The following is a 22,469-nucleotide window of genomic DNA, read 5'->3' as shown; positions in this document are numbered from 1 at the left end:
AATGTGTTAAGGTTTTTAAATTGTGTGTTCCAACTGAGTTACTCGAAGGTTTTCCGGTCATTTTTTTTTTTGCATCTATTTCTTGGTGCCCGCAATTTGTAATTAATGAACCTTTAATCTGGTCATTGATCATTAAAGGCCATTTTCCATTATAATACTTCTGAATGCCTACTCAATATTCTACTTTCCCTTCAGCAGGCTCTGCAGAATTATTTGTGCGGCTGTTCCTTTCAGGCATGCATTGGAACTCAAATCACAAAAATATTTCTGCCTCAGTGTTATTTTTCATTTCCAAAGCATCACAATGCTTCCAACCAATCGATGGTATCAGTTCTTAAACTCAGAATACACATTCAACGCACAGATTATTGCCTGGAACTGAGACTGTGAACCATAAAAAGCACCACTTCTGTACCAACTCTCACTAGCTAGTGTTGAATACTGCGATGCTATTGCTTAAGGTCTTTTAATAAGTTCTCTGTGTGGGCTTTTTTTATTTTGCTCTTTTTTTTGTGGGGTGGAAGCAATTTATAAAGCACTACTTAGAGACGTTTTCTGAAAACTCAATAAGTGGCACACAGATGGGTCAAGATTACAGCCTTTTAATTCCCTTCAATGGCTGGAACAGATTAGTACTGTCCTAATGTGGTTACCTGCAAAAAGAATTTTAATATGTACTCTCTTGTCATTACACCATATAAGATTTATCATTATAATTTCTGAAATAGCCAACTACAAATGCTCCTTGTGCTGAATAATACAACACACAAAATAAAAGCCAGTCAGAAGGTTTTTCATTTGATCATGCTTTGTCAGGTTGACTTTCCAAATGCATGAACCCCAATAAGCATACTTCTTCATCCAGCTTCCTTTTTATTGTCTTCAGACTACTGTCTCACCCAGTCGAGAACAGACATGGGAATCATCAGCTTTTATCTCCATTCCATTACTGCCAGCCCCGCCAATTCTTAAAATATGCTTTCAGTCAGATGTATGTCGAACAGGGCAATTCTTTAATCTTACATAAAGTGAACAAGCATGAAAGCTGACAAGCAAAAAATCAAAACAGAAATGCACATAACTTCTGAGGGAGAAAGATGGGTTCAGTTTTTAGGCATCATTCTCATACTTGAGCAAATTCCTGTTCCACACACTTTCAGAATGCTTTGTTCTTCATCAGGGCATATTTATCAACGTGTATCCAACTGTTCTCTGTGCCACATCCTCTGATATGTGCAGTGCTTATACAGTAGCTCACTGATTAAGGCAAAATAAGCCTCTCAGTAACAATACCTAATGGTATGACCATGGTTTATCTACCTACTTAAAACTGTGCAGCTCATAAGGAAGAACTTAATGCTTAGCAAATGCTCAATGGAAATGAGTGCTCTATTGAAAGGATTCTGTTGCAATATGGAAATCATAGAAAACACTTCTACCTAACTCTCATGATGTTCCATAGCAACCATCACGGCATTCTAGGAAATAGTTAATTCATCACTTAAAATATTTCAATATATTTTGAGGTGATATATAATTTATTCTTAAGTATATAAACAGAAATTACCTACTTGCTGTGATTGAATATTTGTTTTTATTATTATTTAGAGATGCACTGGTCCTGTAAATATCATGGTCATTAAAAATAAACATACATCACAAACCTCATCTACTTAAATGGAGATTTGAAATGTTAAACATTAAGCACCTACTGGCTACTAATTTAGATACACATACAGTAATCTCCGCTTTCTTCTGTCAGCAATGATTTCATTGAGATAGCATTTATAAACAGAAAAAAAAAGGAATAAATAGAACCTAACAAACTTGCACCAAAGGAACCAATAAAACAAATGTGTTAAATAGGAAACTAGTGATAAAATTCCAACAACCACCACATAGAGAGAAATATTTGTTTTAAAGTTCAATGGTCTTAATGGTGGAACCTCCTTTATGCACAAATGTTGTGTCTTGCACTAATTTTAGTATGGTGTGGCATACCTTCTGACTATTTAGAAATAAAATACATGAGAGGGAAATGCTTGCGTTGTAACAAAAATTCATTTATAACCAGTGACAAGTAAAATCTACGAAGTTTTTAAAAGAATGTGATTGTTGTCAAAAGGAATTTGGACACAACAATGGCATGTTCAGTTCTGGTTCCACTCAAAGCCATAGCTGAGGGCTTTGGGAAAGCTGCTGCAAGGCTGGTGGGCACAGACCAGCAAGGCAAGGAATTTTGCATACTGTACGGATCATCGCTCAGTTCAGGGCAGTCACATTGAATCTGCAATCAAACCAATTGTGCTTCATGAAACCGTCAGCCCTAATTTATGTCTAACTGTTTTCTTCTGTCTTGTTGTAAACAAGCTCCGCTCTGAGCTGTCCGCACTGCCCTTATCTGTTTCCAAAGATCACACGGACAGACCCTATCAACAGCTCAGCAGCACAACGTAAAGTTACTGTTTCCCGACTGCAGTCTATGTGCAAATTGTAAGTCAAAGAGAGGAGTAACTTTGCAGTGGCATAAAAATTAATTCATTTGAGCCATCCATATCTTGGTTTCCTACCCAGGCTGGCAGGCCTTACCTCAATAACACTAAATCAAATTAAGTTGCTTTAACTGTTTCTGCAAACAGAACTCCTGCACTAACAGGCAAAATATGTCAATCTGGATCCAGGTCAGTCAGTGAGACAGAAACCAAGACATCTTTCTTGGTGGGTAGAGTTTATTAACTGCTCAGTCCTACAGCTCCTTCCACACAACAGTCCCATCTGTTTCCTCTACATCTACACAGTCAATTAATGAATTAACACCAAACACATGCTTTCTAACTTGCTACATTAACAAAGCAATGCGAATGATTCCCATTACTGCTCTTGAGAATTAGTTGGGGAGTCTGCAGGCCAAAGGTGGTTACAGTTAAAGTTTTCATCTGTCCTGATTTCAAAGCATGCCTTTAAATGGCTTTTGGAGGTTTCTCAGGTAACATGGTGGTCTGGTTTCTGCAATGACTCTTCCTGACCACACAGAGAATTTGGTACTTACAGCCACTCCCTTCAATCCTTATCCTCCCCTAGAATGCTTTACCTTCCTTTTAAGCAGTAACTTCTGTCTCAGCGCATTAGCAGAATTGCCATTTTCTTCTCCAAATCAGAGAAGTGTTTCTTTACTACCAGCCAATCAAATTAAAATTTCATCCCACTGTAAAAATGGTACAGCCATCTCACATGTCATGAGCACTTATAGCAGATTCTGCACCCACCCAATTCACACAGAACTGGAAAACTGCCCCTCACCCTAAATGCCACCACCAGCACCCCTCCCCATTTCACTGAATGCCATTTAGAATTGGCCCCATCTCACTAAAAGTGAGTCAGGATGTCATTAAATTCTTAATGAGTCTTATCCGACAAAATGCGAATCTTAGCTCATTGCAAACAAGTCTTTTAAATCTAACGTTTACCACACCAATTGTCTCATCTCATCAATTTTGAGTCTTTTCCCACTTAACGTAAAGCCTACCTCAACAAATCTCAGGCCCATTCCATCAAATTTGAGGCTTACTGCACAAAATGAGAGGTCTACCTCACGGAGTGTGCAGAACAAAAGAACAAAAGATGGGAAGACAACTAACAGAAGGAATTCGCTGATTTTCTATCAGGATAGAGAAATGCTCTTGTCATGTTTTGGTTTCTAATTGAAATGGGTGGCATGGTGGCACAGTGGTCAGTACTACTGCCTCATGGACCCCAGGAGCAGGGTTCAATTTCAGCCTCAGGCAACTGTCTGTGTGGAGTTTGTACATTCTCCCTGTGTCTGTGCGAGTGCTCCAGTTTGCTCCTACAATCGAAAGACATGGAGGTCAGATGGATTGGCCATGCTAAATTGTCAATAGCGTGCAGGCCAGGTGGATTAGCCATGGTAAATGTGGGATTTCAGGGTTAGGGTCTCTGGTTGGGCTGGTGCAGGCTTGATGAGCTGAATGGCTTTTTTTTCACACTGTAGGGATTCTCTGTAATCTGCTAAGGTAGTCACAGAAAATAATGATAAACAAAAACAGGCACTGGTGGAGAAATTCAGCAGCAGCTGTGGACAGAAAGCAGAGTTAATGTTTCAAGTTAGGCAAACTTTCTTCAGAACAGAAAACGAGTAATTAGCTGATCTTGTGATATTTTATGTGGTGCTTGAGCAATACTTGCATCACCATTAGTCATGTTTCCTTGCACTTGGATGCACAACAGCAACATAATACAGTGACAACATAGTTAATGTATAAGGTATGCTGCTTAATACACCTGCTGTCCTCAGCAACTGCAGTCCCTGGGCCAATTCCAACAGTCCCTTCAGTTTGTCTATAACAAATAAGGCCAGGTTAGGTATCAGGATTCTCGCTCTGTTGGGATTAAATCTACTTTCTTTTCAGGGTACAGGTTGAATGTGGATCCGATGCTAAGACAATTAAGAATTCACGACATCTTTAGTGACGATTGCCAGAGATATGTATTTTTTCCTTGACAAGTCACAACTAGTACCATTTCATTCTTAACAAAACTTTACAAAGCAGCCAAATGCAAAATGCCAGCTTGAATTTAGGTGGTACACTTCACTTTTGTCATGGCATTGTGCTCAAGAGTCAAATATTGTGCATGTTATATGCAGAGGTACAGGCAACACTGAGTGTTTCATAAGATTGACTGGAATGTAAAGTAAGTGACAGTCAAAGGGGTATAGTGGCTCAGTGGTTAGCACTGCTGCCTCACAGCACCAGGGACCTGGGTTCAATCCCACCCTCAGGTGACTATCTGCATGGAGTTTGCACATTCTCCCTATGTCTGTGCAGGTTTCCCCTGGATGCTCTGGTTTTCTCCCATAATCCAAAAATGTGCAGATTAGGTGGATTAGCCATGGGAAATGCAGGATTACAGGAATAGGGTGGGTCTCTTTGGATGGTCAGTGTAGATTTGATGGGCTGAGTGGCCTACTTCCACACTGTAGGGATTCAGTGACTTTATAACAGTGTTTATAGGTTAAAAGCCTAGGAAAGAGAGTGATGTGTCAATTTGGTTAGTGCAGCAGTGCAAAATCACTGCTCACAAGCTGCATGTTTAACTTCACTTGATCACAAAATATGAATCAAGCCCTCAAACTCAAAGCACAACCCTATGGTAAAAGAACATTGAGAGTCCTGGATCAGAAAGTTGAAAAGGCCTGCTTTAAAACATGCATTAATATAGCACATTGCAAACATAATGTCTTCCCAATCTATGAATGTATTGCAATCCTTCACTGACACAAACCTCCATGTACAGTTTATACATTGTGGACTGTCAAAATCTTATTATTAATTTATGATCAAAATCAAAATGACATTTATATCTCAGCACCTGCCAGTATTGGAATTAATGCTTCAAACCAGTTCCTTTATTGGCAATTTAAATTGCCTATTTTTATACTTTAATTGCAGAACACATGTTATGCATGCTTTAAGGACATTGGTGCACAAACAGTAATCCTACTGTGACTGTGAGCCCTCCCTTACCATTCCACTGAACCTAAAGAAACAGATTCTGGTATTGGTGGTGTTGCACTTGGAGACTGCAAACAAAATTTAAAGGATGCAACTACGTAAATTTAAGTGGCTTTGTAGCTGTTGGGAATATTTATAGCCTTTCCAATAGTTGAGGACGGGGACCAAATGATATAAACAGTGATATAAAAAGAACAAGTGAAAGAAACCTTGAGGCAGAGGTGGGAAATACAGTGGATGAACAAGGAGCTAAATTTCCCGGCTCTCTGCCTCCTATGCATGGGTAGATCAATGGACTTGGCGCTCTGAGGAGTAGATACAATGAGGACTGGCACACCACTGCCACAAGATGACGATGCATCTGCACGAGAAGTTGTGCAGGGTTGAGTGGGGCTGTGGGAGTGTGTTGGAGGGGGGAGGTGTTAGTCTCTATAGTGTGTACAACACCAACAGGATCTGGTAATACAGAAAATAAGAGCAGGAGTAGGCCATTTGGCCCTTCCAGCCTGCTCCACCATTCAATATGGTCATGGCTAATCATCCAATTCAGTATCCTGTTCTTGCTTTTATCCCATATCCTTTATTCCTTAGAACTATATTTAAATCCTCCTTGAAAACATTTAATGTTTTGCCCTCAACCGCCTTCTGTGGCAAAGGATTCCATAACCTCACCACTCTCTGGGTGAAGAAATTCCTTCTCATCTCAGTCCTAAATGGCCTAGCCTGTATCCTAAAACTGTGACCCCTGGTTCTGGACTCCTCGGTCAACTGGAACAGGTTTGTTACATTTGCCTAATCCTGTTAGACATTTATAGGTTTCTAAAAAGATCCACTCTCACACTTCTAAACTCCAGTCGCTATACCCCTAACCCAGTCTCTTCATATGTCAGTCCTGTGTCCTAGGAATCAGTCTGGTAAACCTTCATCACAATTCCTCTATAACCAGAACATCCTTCCTCAGCTATGGAGACTAAAACTGCACACAGTACTCCAGGTATGCTCTCACCAAGGCCCCATATAATTGCAGCGACACATCCCAGCTCCTCTACTCAAATCCTCTCGCTATGAAGGACAACTTACTATTTGCCTCCTTCACAGTCTGCTGCACCTGTATGCTTACCTTCATAAATGCATGTGTCAGAAGATGAATGCTGTTCTAACAACTCAATGATGGAACAATTAACATTGATGTTCCTCAATTCAGGCATCGCAGTAACTGGTTTGAATAATATTAGTTGTTCCATCATTGAGCTGATGTCTGAATTGAGGTGCATCAAAGGGATGGAAAATGTATAATGTGTAGTAGAGCTGCTCCAGCCACTCCAATTCTAATTCTGGAACCCATCACATTTGACTTTTGGACTGTTGTGCATGTCAGAACACTGGACCCCAACTTCTACCAGCAATCCATGCAGGGTAATCCTATGATTGCTTTGGTAGCTCTCAGCCAGGTCAACTGCAAACGTGCAGCCTTCAAGATTGGAGAGTTGCTTCCAGGACATAGTGTGGCCTCAGTCAGAAGTCATACATGCAGGAAGGAACCAGGGACATAAGCAGGAAACATGAGGAGCAAGCAGCACCAGGCTGAAGAAGCAGGAGTCCTGAATAGTGAGCTACAACACAAAAGAAGTAGGAGCCACGAAGAGAACAGCCCATGGCCTTTGACATTGTTGAAGAAACAGTGAGAGGAATTGGAGCAGATACACCAATAGAGACCAAGGAAGAGTTTCTGAACAGCCATGAAAGCCTACTACCCCACTCCATTTCCTCAAGTTTGAGAAGTCCTAACATGGTCTGGATCCCAGCTCACTCATTCAAGGGGAATTAGCAATACTGATCCCACAAAGTGTTCTGGTTCTCCAGCTGGTTTCTTGGCTGTGTTTTAAATCTAGTTTTCACCCCAAAACCACTTTACAAAGATTAAGAATAGGGGTTAAAACAGAAAGGTTCAGGATCACTAACCATCTCCCATGCTAAACACAAGGCATCCATGCTTCCACTGTTTAATAACCAAGTCTACAACACAGCTGACCTGAGACCAAGAAATGATCTCTCTAGAATGTTGACCTGGTGGTCATCCATTGTAAGAAGTTCATTCCTTAAAGAAAAACTTTTACATGAGTACACTTACAGATTTGATATGAGTGGAAAAAAAATCACCATGCCTGAACTTTTGTGCATTCCGTGTATTTTAATCCTGCATTATATACAGATCCAATGCATGTACAAAAGGAAAAGGTAAAATTATAAATGCACCTCATAAAGCATGCCCTTTAGACAGCTCTTGTGTTGTGCTAGGTTTTTTGGTTCAAGAAACATTAGTTCTGCAGAACTGGCTGCAAGTAAATGTACAGTGACTAGGGCTCGTCAAAAACTGACTATCGAGAGATCCATTTTTACTGATTCACAGGTGTTTTATATTCAGCTAGCCGCATAAGACTTTGTATTGCTAGGAACCAACAACATTAAGGTGAACTAATCATGCAAGGACAGATCGCAACACTGAATATCCATCATGAAGATGAGAGCTTATCAATATTCTAAAAGGGTCTCTATTTCACTCCTCATCTTACCTGCAGTGTTGCTCGAGCGAGCTCTTCAGCCTGCATATCCTGAGTCCCTACTGCCTGGGTGTTTTTTTCCAGGTCCAGCTCATTCTGTTTCAGATCACAAGCTCCAAGGTAGAAATATGGAGTTATAAACGGTGTCTCACACCTTAGAGACAGGCACCCTCGCTATCTCAGGTCGCCCTGTCCACTCGCTTACAATTTTCACTAAGGGATCGTGCCAATTTATGATCTTCAACATAGAGTAACCAGTGGGAAATTTTTGTGAAGAACTGCTTGAACTCCTGTCACTGACAACTCAGAAACAGTATTCAGGAAGTCAGCTCCCATTCTAGCCATGACAGTACACACAGTCTCTCCGTCTTTTTATAGCATCATTGTGCATGCCAAAGCATCAGTTGTTGCATTGCTCCCACTTCCCCTACCATTACCCTCATTACTATTCCAATTCTCCCTAATCACATCCCGTTCCCCTTCCCACCTCTCTTATTCCCCCACTCTCACTATTCCCCTCCCCAAGCTCCACCTCACTTTTCCCATTCCCCACCCTGGTCTCCCCATTTCATTTCCTACTCTCCCTATTTCGCCCTCCCTTCCCCAATCTCTACAGTACGGAAACAGGCTATTCGGCCCATTGAGTCCACACCAATCCTCCAAAGAGCATCCCATCCCACCTACTCTATCACCCTGTGACTAACCCACCTACCCTGCACATCCCTGGACACTTTGGGCAATTTAGTGCGACCAATCTACCTAACCTGCACGTCTTTGGACTGTGGGAGGAAACCAGAGCACCTGGAGGAAACCCACACAGACACAGGGAGAATGAAAGCTCCACACAGTCGCCCAAGGTTGGAATCAAACCCAAGTCCCTGGCACCATAAGGCAGCAGCGCTAGCCACTGAGCCACCATGCCCTTTTAACTGTCAATGTCTTCACATTCCAGTCAATCTTATGAAATACTCAGTGTTGTCTGCCACTGAGTGTGGGACTGCCTATGCTAGGAGACTCCCTCGATCACTGGTGTAACAACAATAAATGCATCGTGGAGAATGGAAGGATGAGCAGAAAGATCAGCATTTGTAGCATTCTTGGAATTAAAGACTTCTATAGAAAGAAAGAGTGACTGGTGTTGTCAGTGATCCAGCTTCTACTTGGCTGAATGAAGAGGAAAAAATGATGTGAGAGCATTCTTCTTTGCCAGATGGCACCTTTGTTTATTCAAGGGTCAGGAGCCACGGCTTTATGCTGTATTGTTGCTATTTGTAATTTGGAGAGGGCAAAGAGGCAGCTAGGCCTCAAATCTACCTCAGCTGGAAAATGGCTAGATGCTTGAACCATTGGTGTTGTTCTGAACCACATGTCAGACATCTATTCAAGTGAACAAGCTCTTCTCAAACTACCCCCTTAAGCACAATATCCTGATCCCAAACACTCCACAGTGGTATGATGTATCCATCGTGGCATCAAGCATATTTGAAATACTTAACTTTAAACTGCTATTCTTAGGTAACAACTAAAGAATACTATGAAATTAAAATAGATAAACACAGTACAACAGGTAAAGCTCCTAAAGCTGCCAACAAACCATCACATCTTCGGAGTTTTCGAAACACAGTCAGAATGAACAAACGTAGGAAGACTGAAATGAACAAATCCCTTTACACTTTTTCAACATATCCTGAATATAGACAGTATTGTGTTCCTGCATACTTTGAAATGCATTTTCTCTCCATATTAATGAGCAATTAAGTTATTTAAATCGCGAAGAGGTTAAGACCACCATTAAAACAACAGAGAGGAATTTGAGACAACAAGGTGCAGGGCTGGATGAACGCAGCAGGCCAAGCAGCATCATAGGAGCAGAAAGGCTGACGTTTCAGGCCTACACCCTTCATCAGAAAAGGGGGAGGGGAACGGGGTTCTGAAATAAATAGGGAGAGAGTGGGAGGCGGATAGAAGATGGATAGAGGAGAGGATAGGTGGAGAGGAAACAAACAGGTCGAAGAGGCGGGGATGGGGCCAGTAAAGGTGAGTGTAGGTAGGGAGTTAGGGAGGGGATAGGTCAGTCCAGGGAGGACGGACAGGTCAAGGGAGGTTAGTCGGTAGGAGATGGGGGTGCGGCTTGAGGTGGGAGGAGGGGATAGGTGGGAGGAAGAACAGGTTAGAGAGGAATTTGATACAACTGCATTCAGATTTCAAAGGCTGGAGTTGCAAATGGTCCTTTCTACTTCACAGTATCAATGGTCAATTCATTGTTTCCAGCTTTAATAACAAATATCAACACTGGGTTTACGCCACTTGTACCAAACGTGCACAGGAAAGGGCCACTCTGCCAGAGTCACCGATCATTGTACCTACCTGCTCATACATCATTTCTTCTTCCATCTGGAAATCAATTGTCTCATACACTGTATCCGTTTACTCTACAGATCGCAGAAATCCTACCTATAAATCAGAAAGAAGCAAAGTCACAGTTACAACAAGTTCCACCTAGTTTTGCTAAACTCTTTTCAGGAAGTTTCATTTCTTCCTACTTAGAGTCATTAATTATCTCATTAATCATAAAATCATGCAGTACAGAAGATGCCTTTCAGCCCATTAAATCTGCACCAACAGAAAATTACTCTAAATCTAACCTTGTTCCACTTTCCAGCATTAGGCCCATAGCCTTGACTGTTCTGACATTTCGAGCGCTCATCCAAGTAATTTTTAAGGTTTGTGAGGATCCCCTTCCCAGGCAATGCATTCCAGAATTTGTCTGAGTGAAAAAATATTTTCCTCAGATCCCTTCTAAGCCTCCTACTCTCGCCTTGAAATTATGCCCCTTGTTACTAAGCCATAACTAAGGGGAATAGCTGCTTTCTATCCACCCTGCCCCTATCCCTCATAATCTTATACAGCTCAATCAGGTCCCCCTAACCTTCTCGGTTCCAAAGAAAACAGCCCAAGCTTATCGAGCCTCTCTTCATAGCTAAACTGCACAATCCCAGGCAATATCCTAATGAATCTCCTCTACACCCTCTCCAGTCCAATCCCATCCTTCCTATAGTCTGGTGATCAGAATTGCACACAGTACTCCAGCTGTGGCCGAACTAAAATCTTGTACCGCTCCAACATAGCCTCCCTACTCTTATAATCAATGCATGATAGATAAAGGCAAGTGTCCCATATGCCTTCTTAACTACCCTATTAACCTGTCCTGTCACCTCAGGGAATTGTAGACAAGCACTCCAAGATCCTTCTGCTTCTCTGAGCTCCTTAGTGTCCTATCATTCATTGAGTTCTCCCTTATCTTGTTACTTCCTCTGCCACTGATCTGCCAATCTGACCAATCCATCTATATCCTCCTGTAGCCGCACAGTCTTCATGTCATCAGCAAATTTATTTATTATCTGCCTCTCATTTTCTTCTATAGCATTTCTAGATCTATCACAACCAACAAGGGACCCAGCACTGATCCCTGTGGTATGCCTCTGGATACTGGCCTCCAGTCACACAGACAGCTTTCAACCACCACCCGCTGACTCCTAACGTTCAGTCAATTTGTATCTAACTTACCAAAGCCTAGATCCATTTGCTTTTAACTTCTTTATCAGTCTCCTATGTGGGATCTTGTCAAAGGCTTTGCTGAAAGCCATGCAAATTTCATTAACTGCATTTACACACCTGGTCACTTCCTCCAAAAATTCAGTTTTGTTAGGCATGTCTTCCCTTTGACAAAGCCATGCTGACTATCCCTGATCAAACTTGCCTCTTCAATTGGAGATTAATTCTCTCCTTCAGAATTTTCTCCGGTGGTTTGTCTACCATTTCTGTGAGATTCACCATTCTGTAATTCCCTTGTTTATCCTGACCAGCCTTGCTGAAAAGTGGAGCCACATTAGCTGTCCTCCAGTTCTCTGGCTCCTCCTCCCTGTGGCTAGCGAAGAGTTAAAACTTTGTCAAAGCCCCTATAATTTCCTCCCTCACTTCCCACAGCAACCTGGGACATCAGTCATGCAGACTGAGGGATTTGCCTATTTTTAAGTACACCAAAAACCTCCAAAAGTCCCTCACTCCCTATGTCAAATTGCTCAAGAGCCTCACAGTCCCTCTTCCCAAATTATGTACCTGCATCCTCCTCCTCCAAAGTGACGGACATGAGGTACTCATTTAACACTCTATCAATATCCTCCAGCTCCACACCCTCTTGGTCCCTATTGGGCCCTACTCTTTCCCTGCTTATCCTCTTCCCCTGGATATACTTAAAGAATATCTTGGGATACTCCCTAATCTTACCCTTCAGTGTCTTCTCATGCCCCTTCTTTGCTCTCCTAATAGCTTCCCTAAGATCCCCCCTGCAACTTCCATACTGTGCCATTTCCTTTCCTTCTTATTCAGTCCAGGGTTCTCTGGGCTTGTTGCTCATACAATTCACACCAAAGGAAACATGCTGGGCCTTTACTCTCGCCAATTCCATTTTTGTTCTGTCATAGATTTACCCAGAAGTAATTGTGCTTGGGCCAGATCTTGCCTTATTTTAATAAAATCTGCCTTCTCTCAATCCAAACCATTTTTTTTGCAGACAATCTTTATTCTTTTCTGTGCCAAATTTGAAACGTAAGGTTTGTGGTCACTCACACTAAAATGCTCTCCCACAGCCAACTCAAACACCTCATACCAGCTTTGTTCCTCAGAATTTGTCCAGTACTGCACCACCCCTTGTTGGGCCATCTACATGATGATACAAAAAGCTCTCCTGAATACATTACAAGAAATCTACCCCCTCTAAACTATTTACACAATGACTATCTTCATTAATGTTGGGCAAGTTGAGATCCCCTAACCTAATTGCCCTCTTATTGTTTGTATACACCTTGGTGAATTATCTATATATCTGCTCCTCGAATGCCCACTGATTGTTTGGGGATTTATAACACACTTCCAGCAATATGACTTCCCTTTTTTCATTCCTAAGCTAAACCTACAAAGCCTTAGTTGAAAACCCTGAGCTTCCTTTTGAAAATTGAGCTTTTTCTCATTTGTGCGATGTGGGGATTGTTGGCAAAACCAGAATTTGTTGCCCATCCCTATTGCCTCCGAAACAAATTGAGTCAACTACATCACAAAGGGTCTGGAGTCCCATGCAGGCCAATTCAAGCCAGGATGGTAGATTTCCTTCTCTAAAGGAAATTAATGAAGCAGATGGGTGTTTACAGCAATCTATCATTGATAGGTTTTGTTTAATTAATTTAAATTCCACCAACTGTCATTTGAACATGTGTCACTGGAGCATTAGCATGGTCTTTTAGATTATTAACAAACTGACACTACCATAGCACCCCGCGCTCGCCAACTGATGGGAGCAATCAGAAGGCCAGATTAGTGTACTCTGTCAGTTTACAATGTTGGAGCAAATGACTGCAAATGCTGGAATCTGTACTGAAAACAACAAATGCTGGAGATCAAAGCGAGTCAGACAGCATCCATGGGGAGACAGCAAGCTAACATTGTGAGTTCTAGATAACTCTTCATCAGAGTTGAAGTGATGTGTGGAGGGGACAGCATTTATGTTATATTTTGGAAGGGGGGGGTGGATGTAGGGCGCTGGTGGAGAAAAGATGTTGGTCATTCAGATTAAGTGATCGGAATGTGAGAATGGCAGAATAATGGTGTGTCTCCTGCCAGACTTGAAAGGACAGACACTGGAATGGGGAGAGGTGAGAAAAGACATGATACCAAGCTAAAAGAAAGGGAAGAAATAGTTCACAATTTGAAGGTGTTGAACTCAATATAAAGTCCAGAAGGCTGTAAAGTGCCAAGTCTGAAGATGAAATATTGTTCCTCCAGTTTGTGCTGTGATTCACTGGAACACTGCAGCATGACAAGGACAGACGTGTAGGCATGCGAGCAGGATGCTATGTTAAAATGACCAGCTACAGTGAGGTCAGGATCTTGCTTGTGCGTAGACTGGAGGTGTTCCGCAAAGCGGTCACCCAGTCTGCGTTTGGTTTCTCCAATGTAGAGTAGGACACATAGGGTGCAGCAAATACAACACACAAGGTTGGAGGAGGTACACCTGCTTTACCTGGAAAGACTGTTTAGGCCCTTGAATGGTGAGCAGGGAGGAGGTGAAGGGATAGGTTTGGACCACCAAACACATCTTCCCCTCACTCCCTCGTCTGCATTTCACAGGGATCATTCTCTCCAGGACACCCTAGTCCATTCCACAACCACCAACACCACCCAACCATCTCCAAGACACCTTCCCATGTGACCACAGAAGGTGCAACAGAACACCAGGGTTCTGAAGAGGGGTCACTAGACCCGAAATGTTAACTCTGACTTCTGTCCACAGATGTTACCAGACTGCTGAGACTTTCCAGCGATTTCTATTTTTGTTTCTGAATTCCAGCAACCGCAGTTCTTTTGGTTTTATTTTTGTTAGAGGTGCAAGTCTATTTTTTAAACTGAAAACAAAAAATGCTGGACATCACAGTGGGTCAGGCAGCATTCATGGAGGAAGAGCAAGCCAGCGTTTCCTGACTGCCATCAGGAATCCATGTACCTAAACTGAGTAATGTTATAATCAATGTCACACCAAAAACAGAGCTTGCATAGAAATTCATTATGAAACAGTGACCTGACTACCTAGACTGTCTGCAGGAGTATGCAATGGAGTCCTGGATTTTGCACTTCATTCTGAAAAGAGGGAGCTAGTTGAGCTGCTTAGTAAAGAAGGCTAAGAAGTTGAGGAGTAGGATAAAGATGTAGGTTCATTATTCTGTTACTGCATCACTAATGAGGCCAGCATGTACTGCCCATCAGTAATAAAAACATCACAGACAATAATTGTGAGCTCTCTACCTACATGTGGTGCAGAGCTGGGGAGAAACAGGACACTTAGCAGCTCAAGTGAGATCACTGAATTTCTTCCAGATTCACGCAAGTGGATTTGATGTTCCTAGCATTTACCTACTCCCCCATACTTAACCACTGATTCCATACAAGGTGCCAAGGCACCCTTCCACCCTAAGGATGAAATGGCATTTCTTTCCTCCCAGGGAGCTCCTGTACCTAGTAGATAGTGCAAGGAGAGTTGACAGCTTGCTATGCATAATAACATAAGGCACGCTTTCCAACTTTGTACACGCCTCTTGCAGACATTATCAAACGCCTGTTTTTAGCACAGCACCAGTTTTGTCCCTGGCAATAACTCAGCTGTCGGGAAAAGGCACCCAAGAGAAGCTGCAAAAAGAAATGAGGAATTGAGAACACTTTATATTATTATTAATACCATCTAGGATTCCTTAAAGAGCTTATGTTGCATTTTCTTTCCAACAAAGCTATAACCAGCAGCCCTGACTTTGGCAACAGTGTCAGAAGATAAATGAGGCAATGCTTCTACCTTTGTGGGGTCAAGACCTAACCTAAAGAAATGCTTCTCCTTCTTATCTCTGGGAATGACTGCTGGCCGCTGCTCTTTTATTTCTGGCTACAGGCAGGCTGAGTAAGTAGGTCCACAGGTACGAAATGAAAATTACGGTCTTCTACTTGCCAAGGTTTCCAAACCATCAGGGAATATTCAGCTGCCAAAAATGAAGACAATCTATAAACCTACAACAGTTATTTTGGTACAATCTTATATAAACCCTCCACGACTTGAATCAGAAATGGAGAAATCCATACAACAACGATGACTATATTCAGATAGCACCTTCAGTACAACAAAACACTCAAGGTTTTTCACAGACGTGGTTTGAAGTGGGGAGGCAATGGCCTCGTATTATCGCTGGACTATAAATCCAGAGACCCAGGTAATGTTCTGAGGACCTGTGTTTGAATCCTGCCACAGCAAATGGTGGAATTCGAATTCAATAAATATCTGGGATTAAGAGTCTAATGATGACCATGGATCCACTGCCGATTGGTGGAAAAATCCATCTGGTTTGCTGATGTCCTTTAACGAAGGAAACTGTCATCCTCTCGTAGTCTGGCCTACATGTGACTCCAGACCCATAGCAATGTGGTTGACTCATAACTGCCCTCTGGGCAATTAGAGATGCCAGCAATAAATGCTGGCCTAGCCAGCGATGCCCTCATTCCCCTGAATGAATAAAGGAAAAAAAACAAAAGAAAGCACTGAACCTCATGGAGGACTGTAAGAGCAGATAAGCAAAGGCTTGGTAAAAGAGATACGTTTTAAGGACCCCTTTAAGGAATACAGCAAGGAAGGGAGACAGAAAAGTTTGGGGAAGCAATTCCAAGGCTTAGGGCTAGGCAACTACAGCCAATGGTGAAGTGACTATCAGCAATGGTCAAGAGGCCAGCACCACTGGGGCACAGATATCTCGGAGGGTTGTGAGGCTGGAGGAAGTGACAGAGCTGGGAAGGAGGACTGCCATGCAATTTTAAAACCGAGACATTGCTTGACTGGCCTGCTGTCACCACGCTTTCTGTTTTGACCAATGTGAGCAATGGAGAGTTGGTGTGAGCAATGTACACATCTCCAGCAGCCCCTGAGGAAACCATGCAAGATTCATTGCACGGCAGCAGTTTCTGGGCAATGGGGGCCATTATGTTTCATATGCTTCTCTGCTGCTCCTATTACTCCCAAAGTCCCTGATGACCAACATGAGTCTCCTACCTGGTGCCTGAGCTGGTGCCTGGTCTCTACAGTCCTACAAAAGCTAGCACTTGGGCCATTTTTTCCTCAGCCAGCTGTGGAGCTGTTACCTTGAGGTGCTCACCACATTGTGTACCAACATTCATTGCCTAAGATTCCCCCCACCCACCCCGGCCAACTGCCCCCACACTCCATCTCCTCCCCTGAGGTGTCAGTATCTGAGCCAGTGGGTGCTATAAGCGGCAGCTGATGCTCCCACAGCGGTCTCCATACTCTCGCCCTCGGAGGTTGAGGGTAGCTCTTCCAAAGGAGCTGAATGTTTCTCGACAGAGGTCTTGGGTAAGTTAGTGGAACCTGTAAAACAAGAGGGAGAGAGAGAGAAAGACAGAAAGATGGCATCACGGCCAGTGGTTGGATGTGGTGTACAATGTTTGAGAGTGGGGCTAATGTGACAGTTGCTATGAAAAGAAGAGTGGTACATACTCATTTGGCAGGGCATGAATGTTTCTGCATTGCCACAGAAACAGTCCCAGTCTTCTCCCTAGCTAGGATTCTCTCTCCACTGAAGGTGAGGACACAGATGCTGGACACCACCTTACTCGGGGCTCTTTCTGTCCTGTTATAAATGAGCAAAATGGGTCCACTAAGTGAATTTACAGTGGGTGGGCATGGCCGTTAGCGCGGGCATGTGGGGGAAAGATGGTGAGGTGTATTGAAGGACTAAGGAAGCCCCATAGAGGGCATGCGGGATTAGTCCTCCAGAATGAGGACTAGTGCTCATTCAGGTGCACAATAGGCTTTTAAAGATGACGTGGGTGCAAAGAATACTAGTGTTTCACCGGATATCTGCTGAATGGGAATGGTGCATGGTACAATGGAGCAGAAATTGGGTGGCATGGTAGCTCAGTGGTTAGCACTGCTGCCTCAGTGTGCCAGGAGCCCAGGTTCAATTCTAGCCTCGGGCAACTGTCTGTGTGGAGTTTGCACATTCTCCCCGTGTCTGCGTGGGTTTCCTCTGGGTGCTCCGGTTTCCTCCCACAGTCCAAGGATGTGCAGGGTAGATGGATTGGCTATGTTAAATTGCCCATAGTGCCCAGGGATGTTTAGGTTAGGTTAAGTGGGTTAGACATGGGAAACGCAGGGGTAGAGGAATGAATCTGGGTGGGATGCTCTTTGGAGGGGCGGTATGGACTTGTTGGCCCGTTTCCATACTATCGGGATTCTATGAGACAACATCGATGTATCGTGGGCAATTAATGAGGCAATTTTGGTAAGATAGGGCCTAGGCCTCAACAACAAAGAAACCCTCCAAAAAACTTGTGTCACTTGGACTCAGGTGAAAAAACATCAGCCGAGTTTCTGTTTGTCTAACACAGAATCTCCTCTGCCCTCATAGACATATCTCGTTTCTCCAGGGCTGAAAAATTTAAGGGTTCACTCCTCACTCATTCAACATGCTGCCTCCAAGTGCAAGAAGCAGTCAGTCATTTAATTCCACAACACCAGCAGCCCCAGATTTTTGCAAAACCAGCCCAATTTAAATCAGTTCTGTAACACAAACATCAGAGTACAACAATTAAAATTGCAATTCATGGCAGACACTGAATAATGAGGTGTTAATTGTTCATCTAAATGAGTCAGTTCAAAAGATTAGCATTTATAAAGGTGTAAAAGAGCCATCATGTTCTGCTTTTCAAGTATGCATTATGGATTAAAAAGCTACAGTGAAATTAGATGTCATACTTTCACAGAGCAGAATTGCCATAAAAATTCTAAAGGAGATTTTTTTTTTCAAATGTAAATGAGTATATGTGCAAAAGTGAAGAAGGCTGCAATAACCATGGGGCTAGAACACAGGGAAATGTTGAGCATCTTGCTGGTATGGCATTTAGATAAAAGGTCGACAACAAGTAACCTTGACTCCCTTTCTCTCACGACACAGGCTGCCTGACTTGCTGAGTATTTCCAGCATTTCTGTTTTAATGCTTTATCAACCTGCTCCTGCTGATTTACACCACTGTGGAGCATGCTGGTCCACTTAATCGTTTGTGTGAAGAACAAGCAATACAATTTACAAAATGATAATATATGTGTTTTTTCCCGTATTTCGTGCCTGCGGATTATGAAGTGAAAGTCGAGCGTAGGTAATAAATCTGACATCATCACACTGATTAGATATTTTTAACAGTGCAGAAAGTGCATTTTTTAAATAAAGTATTTAATTATCATTATCCTAGAACTTACAAAATTATTTCCAGCAAAATAGTTCTTGTGCTATTCATGAGAATGCCTTTCACACACCCATTAAGTTCTTGCGGTAAAAATTTCTTCTCGTTGCTCATCATACTTGGGAACTGAATCCTACTCAAGATCTGGGATCACAGTTTAGATTAAATAATCTCTTCATATCTATTTTAACAATATCATATATCTTTTCAGTTTTGTTGTTCTCCAGTGAAAGCCAAGCTAAATTCTTTGATCATCCTTTCCTTGTCACTGGGCAAAATTCTTGGGACTCGGTGCTGAACAGCTGGTGAGAGGACCATCATCACACAGCAGCATTTCAAAAGAGATCATCAAGGGTAACTTCAGGTGAACAATGCCTGGTCAAGCCTATGAATTTTTTTTTTAAATAAAAACTATCGACCTAAAACACTTCGAGTTCTGTACAGAATATGCTTCTAATTCCAATCTACTCCCACATATAGATGCCCTTGTGAGTTCAACAATGTATCAGAGTCAAAAACAGAAATTATTGGAAAAACTCAGCAAATCTGGCAGCATCTATGCAGAGAAACCAGAGTTAATGTTTTGGGTCCAGTGACCCTCCCTCAGAACTGATGGTAGGTCAGAAAATGTTGGGTTTTATGCAAAAGGTAGGGTGGGGGGGGGGTGGGTAAAGAGTAAATGATAGGTGGAGATAGAGCCCAACAAGGCAGAAGAATAGGTGCACAGACAAAGGAGGGGATAACGATCAGGCGAGGAGAATGAATAACTATTAATAGGGACTCATATGGCTAACAATGGGCTGTGTGAAACAGCAGACCACGTGATGACAAGGCCTGGTGTGTGCGGGGTTTGTGGTAAGGAAATGGGAGAAGCTCAAGCCGTAAAGTTGTTGAACTCGATATTGAGTCCAGAAGGCTGTAGAGCTCCCAAGTGGAAAATGAGGTGCTATTCTTCCAGCTTGCACCGAGCTTCATTGGACCACTGCAGCAAGCCTAAGTCAGAGATGTTGGCCAGGAAATAAGGTGGTGTGCTGAGGTGGCAGACAACCTGGAAGCTGAGGGTCTTTTCTGCAGACAGAAAGTAGGTGTTCCGGGAAGTGGTCACCCAGGGTGTTGGGTGACTGGAACTCAAGAGTGAGATAGGATACATCAGCAAAGTTCTGGATGTGTTAGAGTTTAAGCAAGGTGGAGAGCATTGGAGCAATGAAATATCAAGATGGAAAAGTTAAGAACACGGATGTCAAAAGGGGTGGGCAAGGGGCAGGGGCTATGGAGATGGGTGCTATTTTCAGAGATGGACGTAAGCAAGTATGTAATGGTCCAGGTTTGACAGCTAAACCTAAATACAAAATTGGGTATGTTACCAAGGTTACTCACCGTTCAGTTAAGGTTGAGTGAACATGCAGGAAAGAAGGGGATATGTGGAATCAGGGCTAAAATGCTGAATTTCCAAAGCAATTAAAGCAGGTGATTTTTCAGAAGTCACATGACACCAGGTTATAGTCCAACGGATGTATTTAAAATCACAAGCTTTTGGAGCACTGCTGAAGTCAAGTGAAGAGTTGCATCAAAGTTGAGAAACGTGTTCCAACATATTGAAAATGTTTCATAAGTCAGGAGTATCAAGAACAGCTTATGTAGAGAGTGAAACAGTTAAATATTCATGGAGGAAGGACCTGGAATGGGAGTGGACAGAGGTAACATCCTAATTCCTAAAGGAACTGGTGATGAAGTGATCCTGCAAATGGCAGCACTAACAGCTAAAGGAAAGACTTCACCCAACTGCCTGTCATTTTTTTGGTTAGTTGGTTAATTGGTTAGTTCAGTTGATTAAATGGTTAGTCTGCAATGCATAGTAACACCAAGAGTGCAAGCTCAATTCCCACAGCAGTTAAGAATTTTTATGAAGGTCCCTTGATCTTCTTGACCTTAGCCCTCACCTGAGGCATAGTGACTTTCTGGTTAAACTCATTACAAACTGTCTGTCTCTAAAAACAGAGCAGCCATATGGTCCTCTGGGATTTTGGCTGCCACTACTTTCTTTCAATCCACTTAATTTAATTGATAGAAAAGTAGAGATTCCTATTCCACAATTTCCCAAGCGGTACCTAGGTTACTGTTCTCTCTTTCTCTGTCCAGCATTGTGAGTCCTTCTGAGGTTGTTAGTGTGGTATGGTGGCTCAGTGGTCAGCACCACTGCCTCACAGCACCAGAGACCCAGGTTCAATTCCACCCTAAGGTGACTGTGTGGAGTTTTCACATTCTCCCCATGTCTGTGGTGGTTTGCTCTGATTTCCTCCCACAGTCCAAAGGTCAGCAGGTTAGGTAGATTGGCTGTGCTAAATTGCCCATAGTGCCAAGTGATGTATGGGTTAGCTATGGGAAATGAAGGGTTACAAAGTTAGGGTAGGTGGCTGGGTCTGGATGTGATGCTCTTTGGAGGGTCATTGTAGACTCAATGGGTTGAATAACCTGCTACCACACTGTAGGGAATTCTGTGATTGTTAAACTGAAAGTCTAACATTTTAACCTAATATTACCCAAACAAATGTTCAGCAGGTCTGCATCAAGCTCTTTCCTATGTATTTGCTTCCTCCATGAACTGTTTTCTCTTTTATTTCAATTATTTTGCACCAGTTTCCTTACTGTGTCCTACACCAGCAGTGAGGAGGCAATACAGTATTCTCAAATCCCAGTAATAGCTCCAAACAGGCTTTCTACAGTCCAGATGATCAAATTACTCACAACTACCATGTTGCCTTTGCTTCTGAAGTTTTCACTTTTCTATTCAAGGGTCACAGGTTTTGCCAACCATCACAGGTATCAAACACTGATAATCAATTGGCCGAAACCAGGATTGTGCGATAGGAGCTCCTTATTCCTCTTTACCACTCTGCCCTCTCTCCACTTCACTATTCAACTTTGTCCATTTGATGTGAGAAAAGATTAGCATTTACACAATGTCTATCATGGCCTCAGGAAGACCTAAATCACTTCATAGCCAACAAAGTACTTTTGAATTGTAAGCTCTGTTGCCAGGGAAAAATCCAAACTCCCACAAACAGCAATATGATAAGGAACCAACAGTCTCTTTCTTTCAGTTGACATTGGTTGAAAGATCACTACCAGCCAGAGCATTGAAGATTGCTCCTTTGCTCTTCTTCTAATGTGGCACATGACCTTTTGCATCCACCAGTGTTGGCTTTGGTTTAACAAATCCTTGGAAGATATTATTTTGGGACTGTCACCCTGGATTTTGTGATTGCTTTTGGAATGAGATTTGAACCCACAACCTTCTGACTCAAGGGTGAGTGTGAAGTGAGTCATAAGTTTCTAAAATGAACCTTTCCTCTTTCTTATACTTCAAGACTGTACCTGGCTAGTCCTTGAATTTAGCATCTAAAAATTAACATCAGTCACTTCATCACATGCATACTTTGAGATATTGTACTGATTCACAATAGTTCACATGTCATCACTAGTGTACCCTCTGATCCGACCATTCCTATAATCACTATAAGACTGTGGTTCCTTT

General features: G+C 42.5%; 1 protein-coding gene across 1 annotated transcript in view; it reads right to left on the bottom strand.

Annotated features, from left to right (window-relative positions):
- Positions 1–22,469, bottom strand: part of LOC109925840 — a 200,458-nt gene that overhangs the window by 92,988 nt on the left and 85,001 nt on the right. Inside the window, exon 3 of the mRNA XM_048595971.1 lies at positions 10,460–10,546. Within this exon, the coding sequence (XP_048451928.1) occupies positions 10,460–10,486 (27 nt within the window). The 5' untranslated portion in view covers positions 10,487–10,546. The remainder of the gene's footprint in view (positions 1–10,459; positions 10,547–22,469) is intronic.

The sequence above is a fragment of the Rhincodon typus genome, chromosome 4, assembly GCF_021869965.1.
Source record: "Rhincodon typus isolate 14 chromosome 4, sRhiTyp1.1, whole genome shotgun sequence".
Classification (NCBI taxonomy): domain Eukaryota; kingdom Metazoa; phylum Chordata; class Chondrichthyes; order Orectolobiformes; family Rhincodontidae; genus Rhincodon; species Rhincodon typus.
This window is presented reverse-complemented; position numbering and strand designations above follow the sequence as displayed.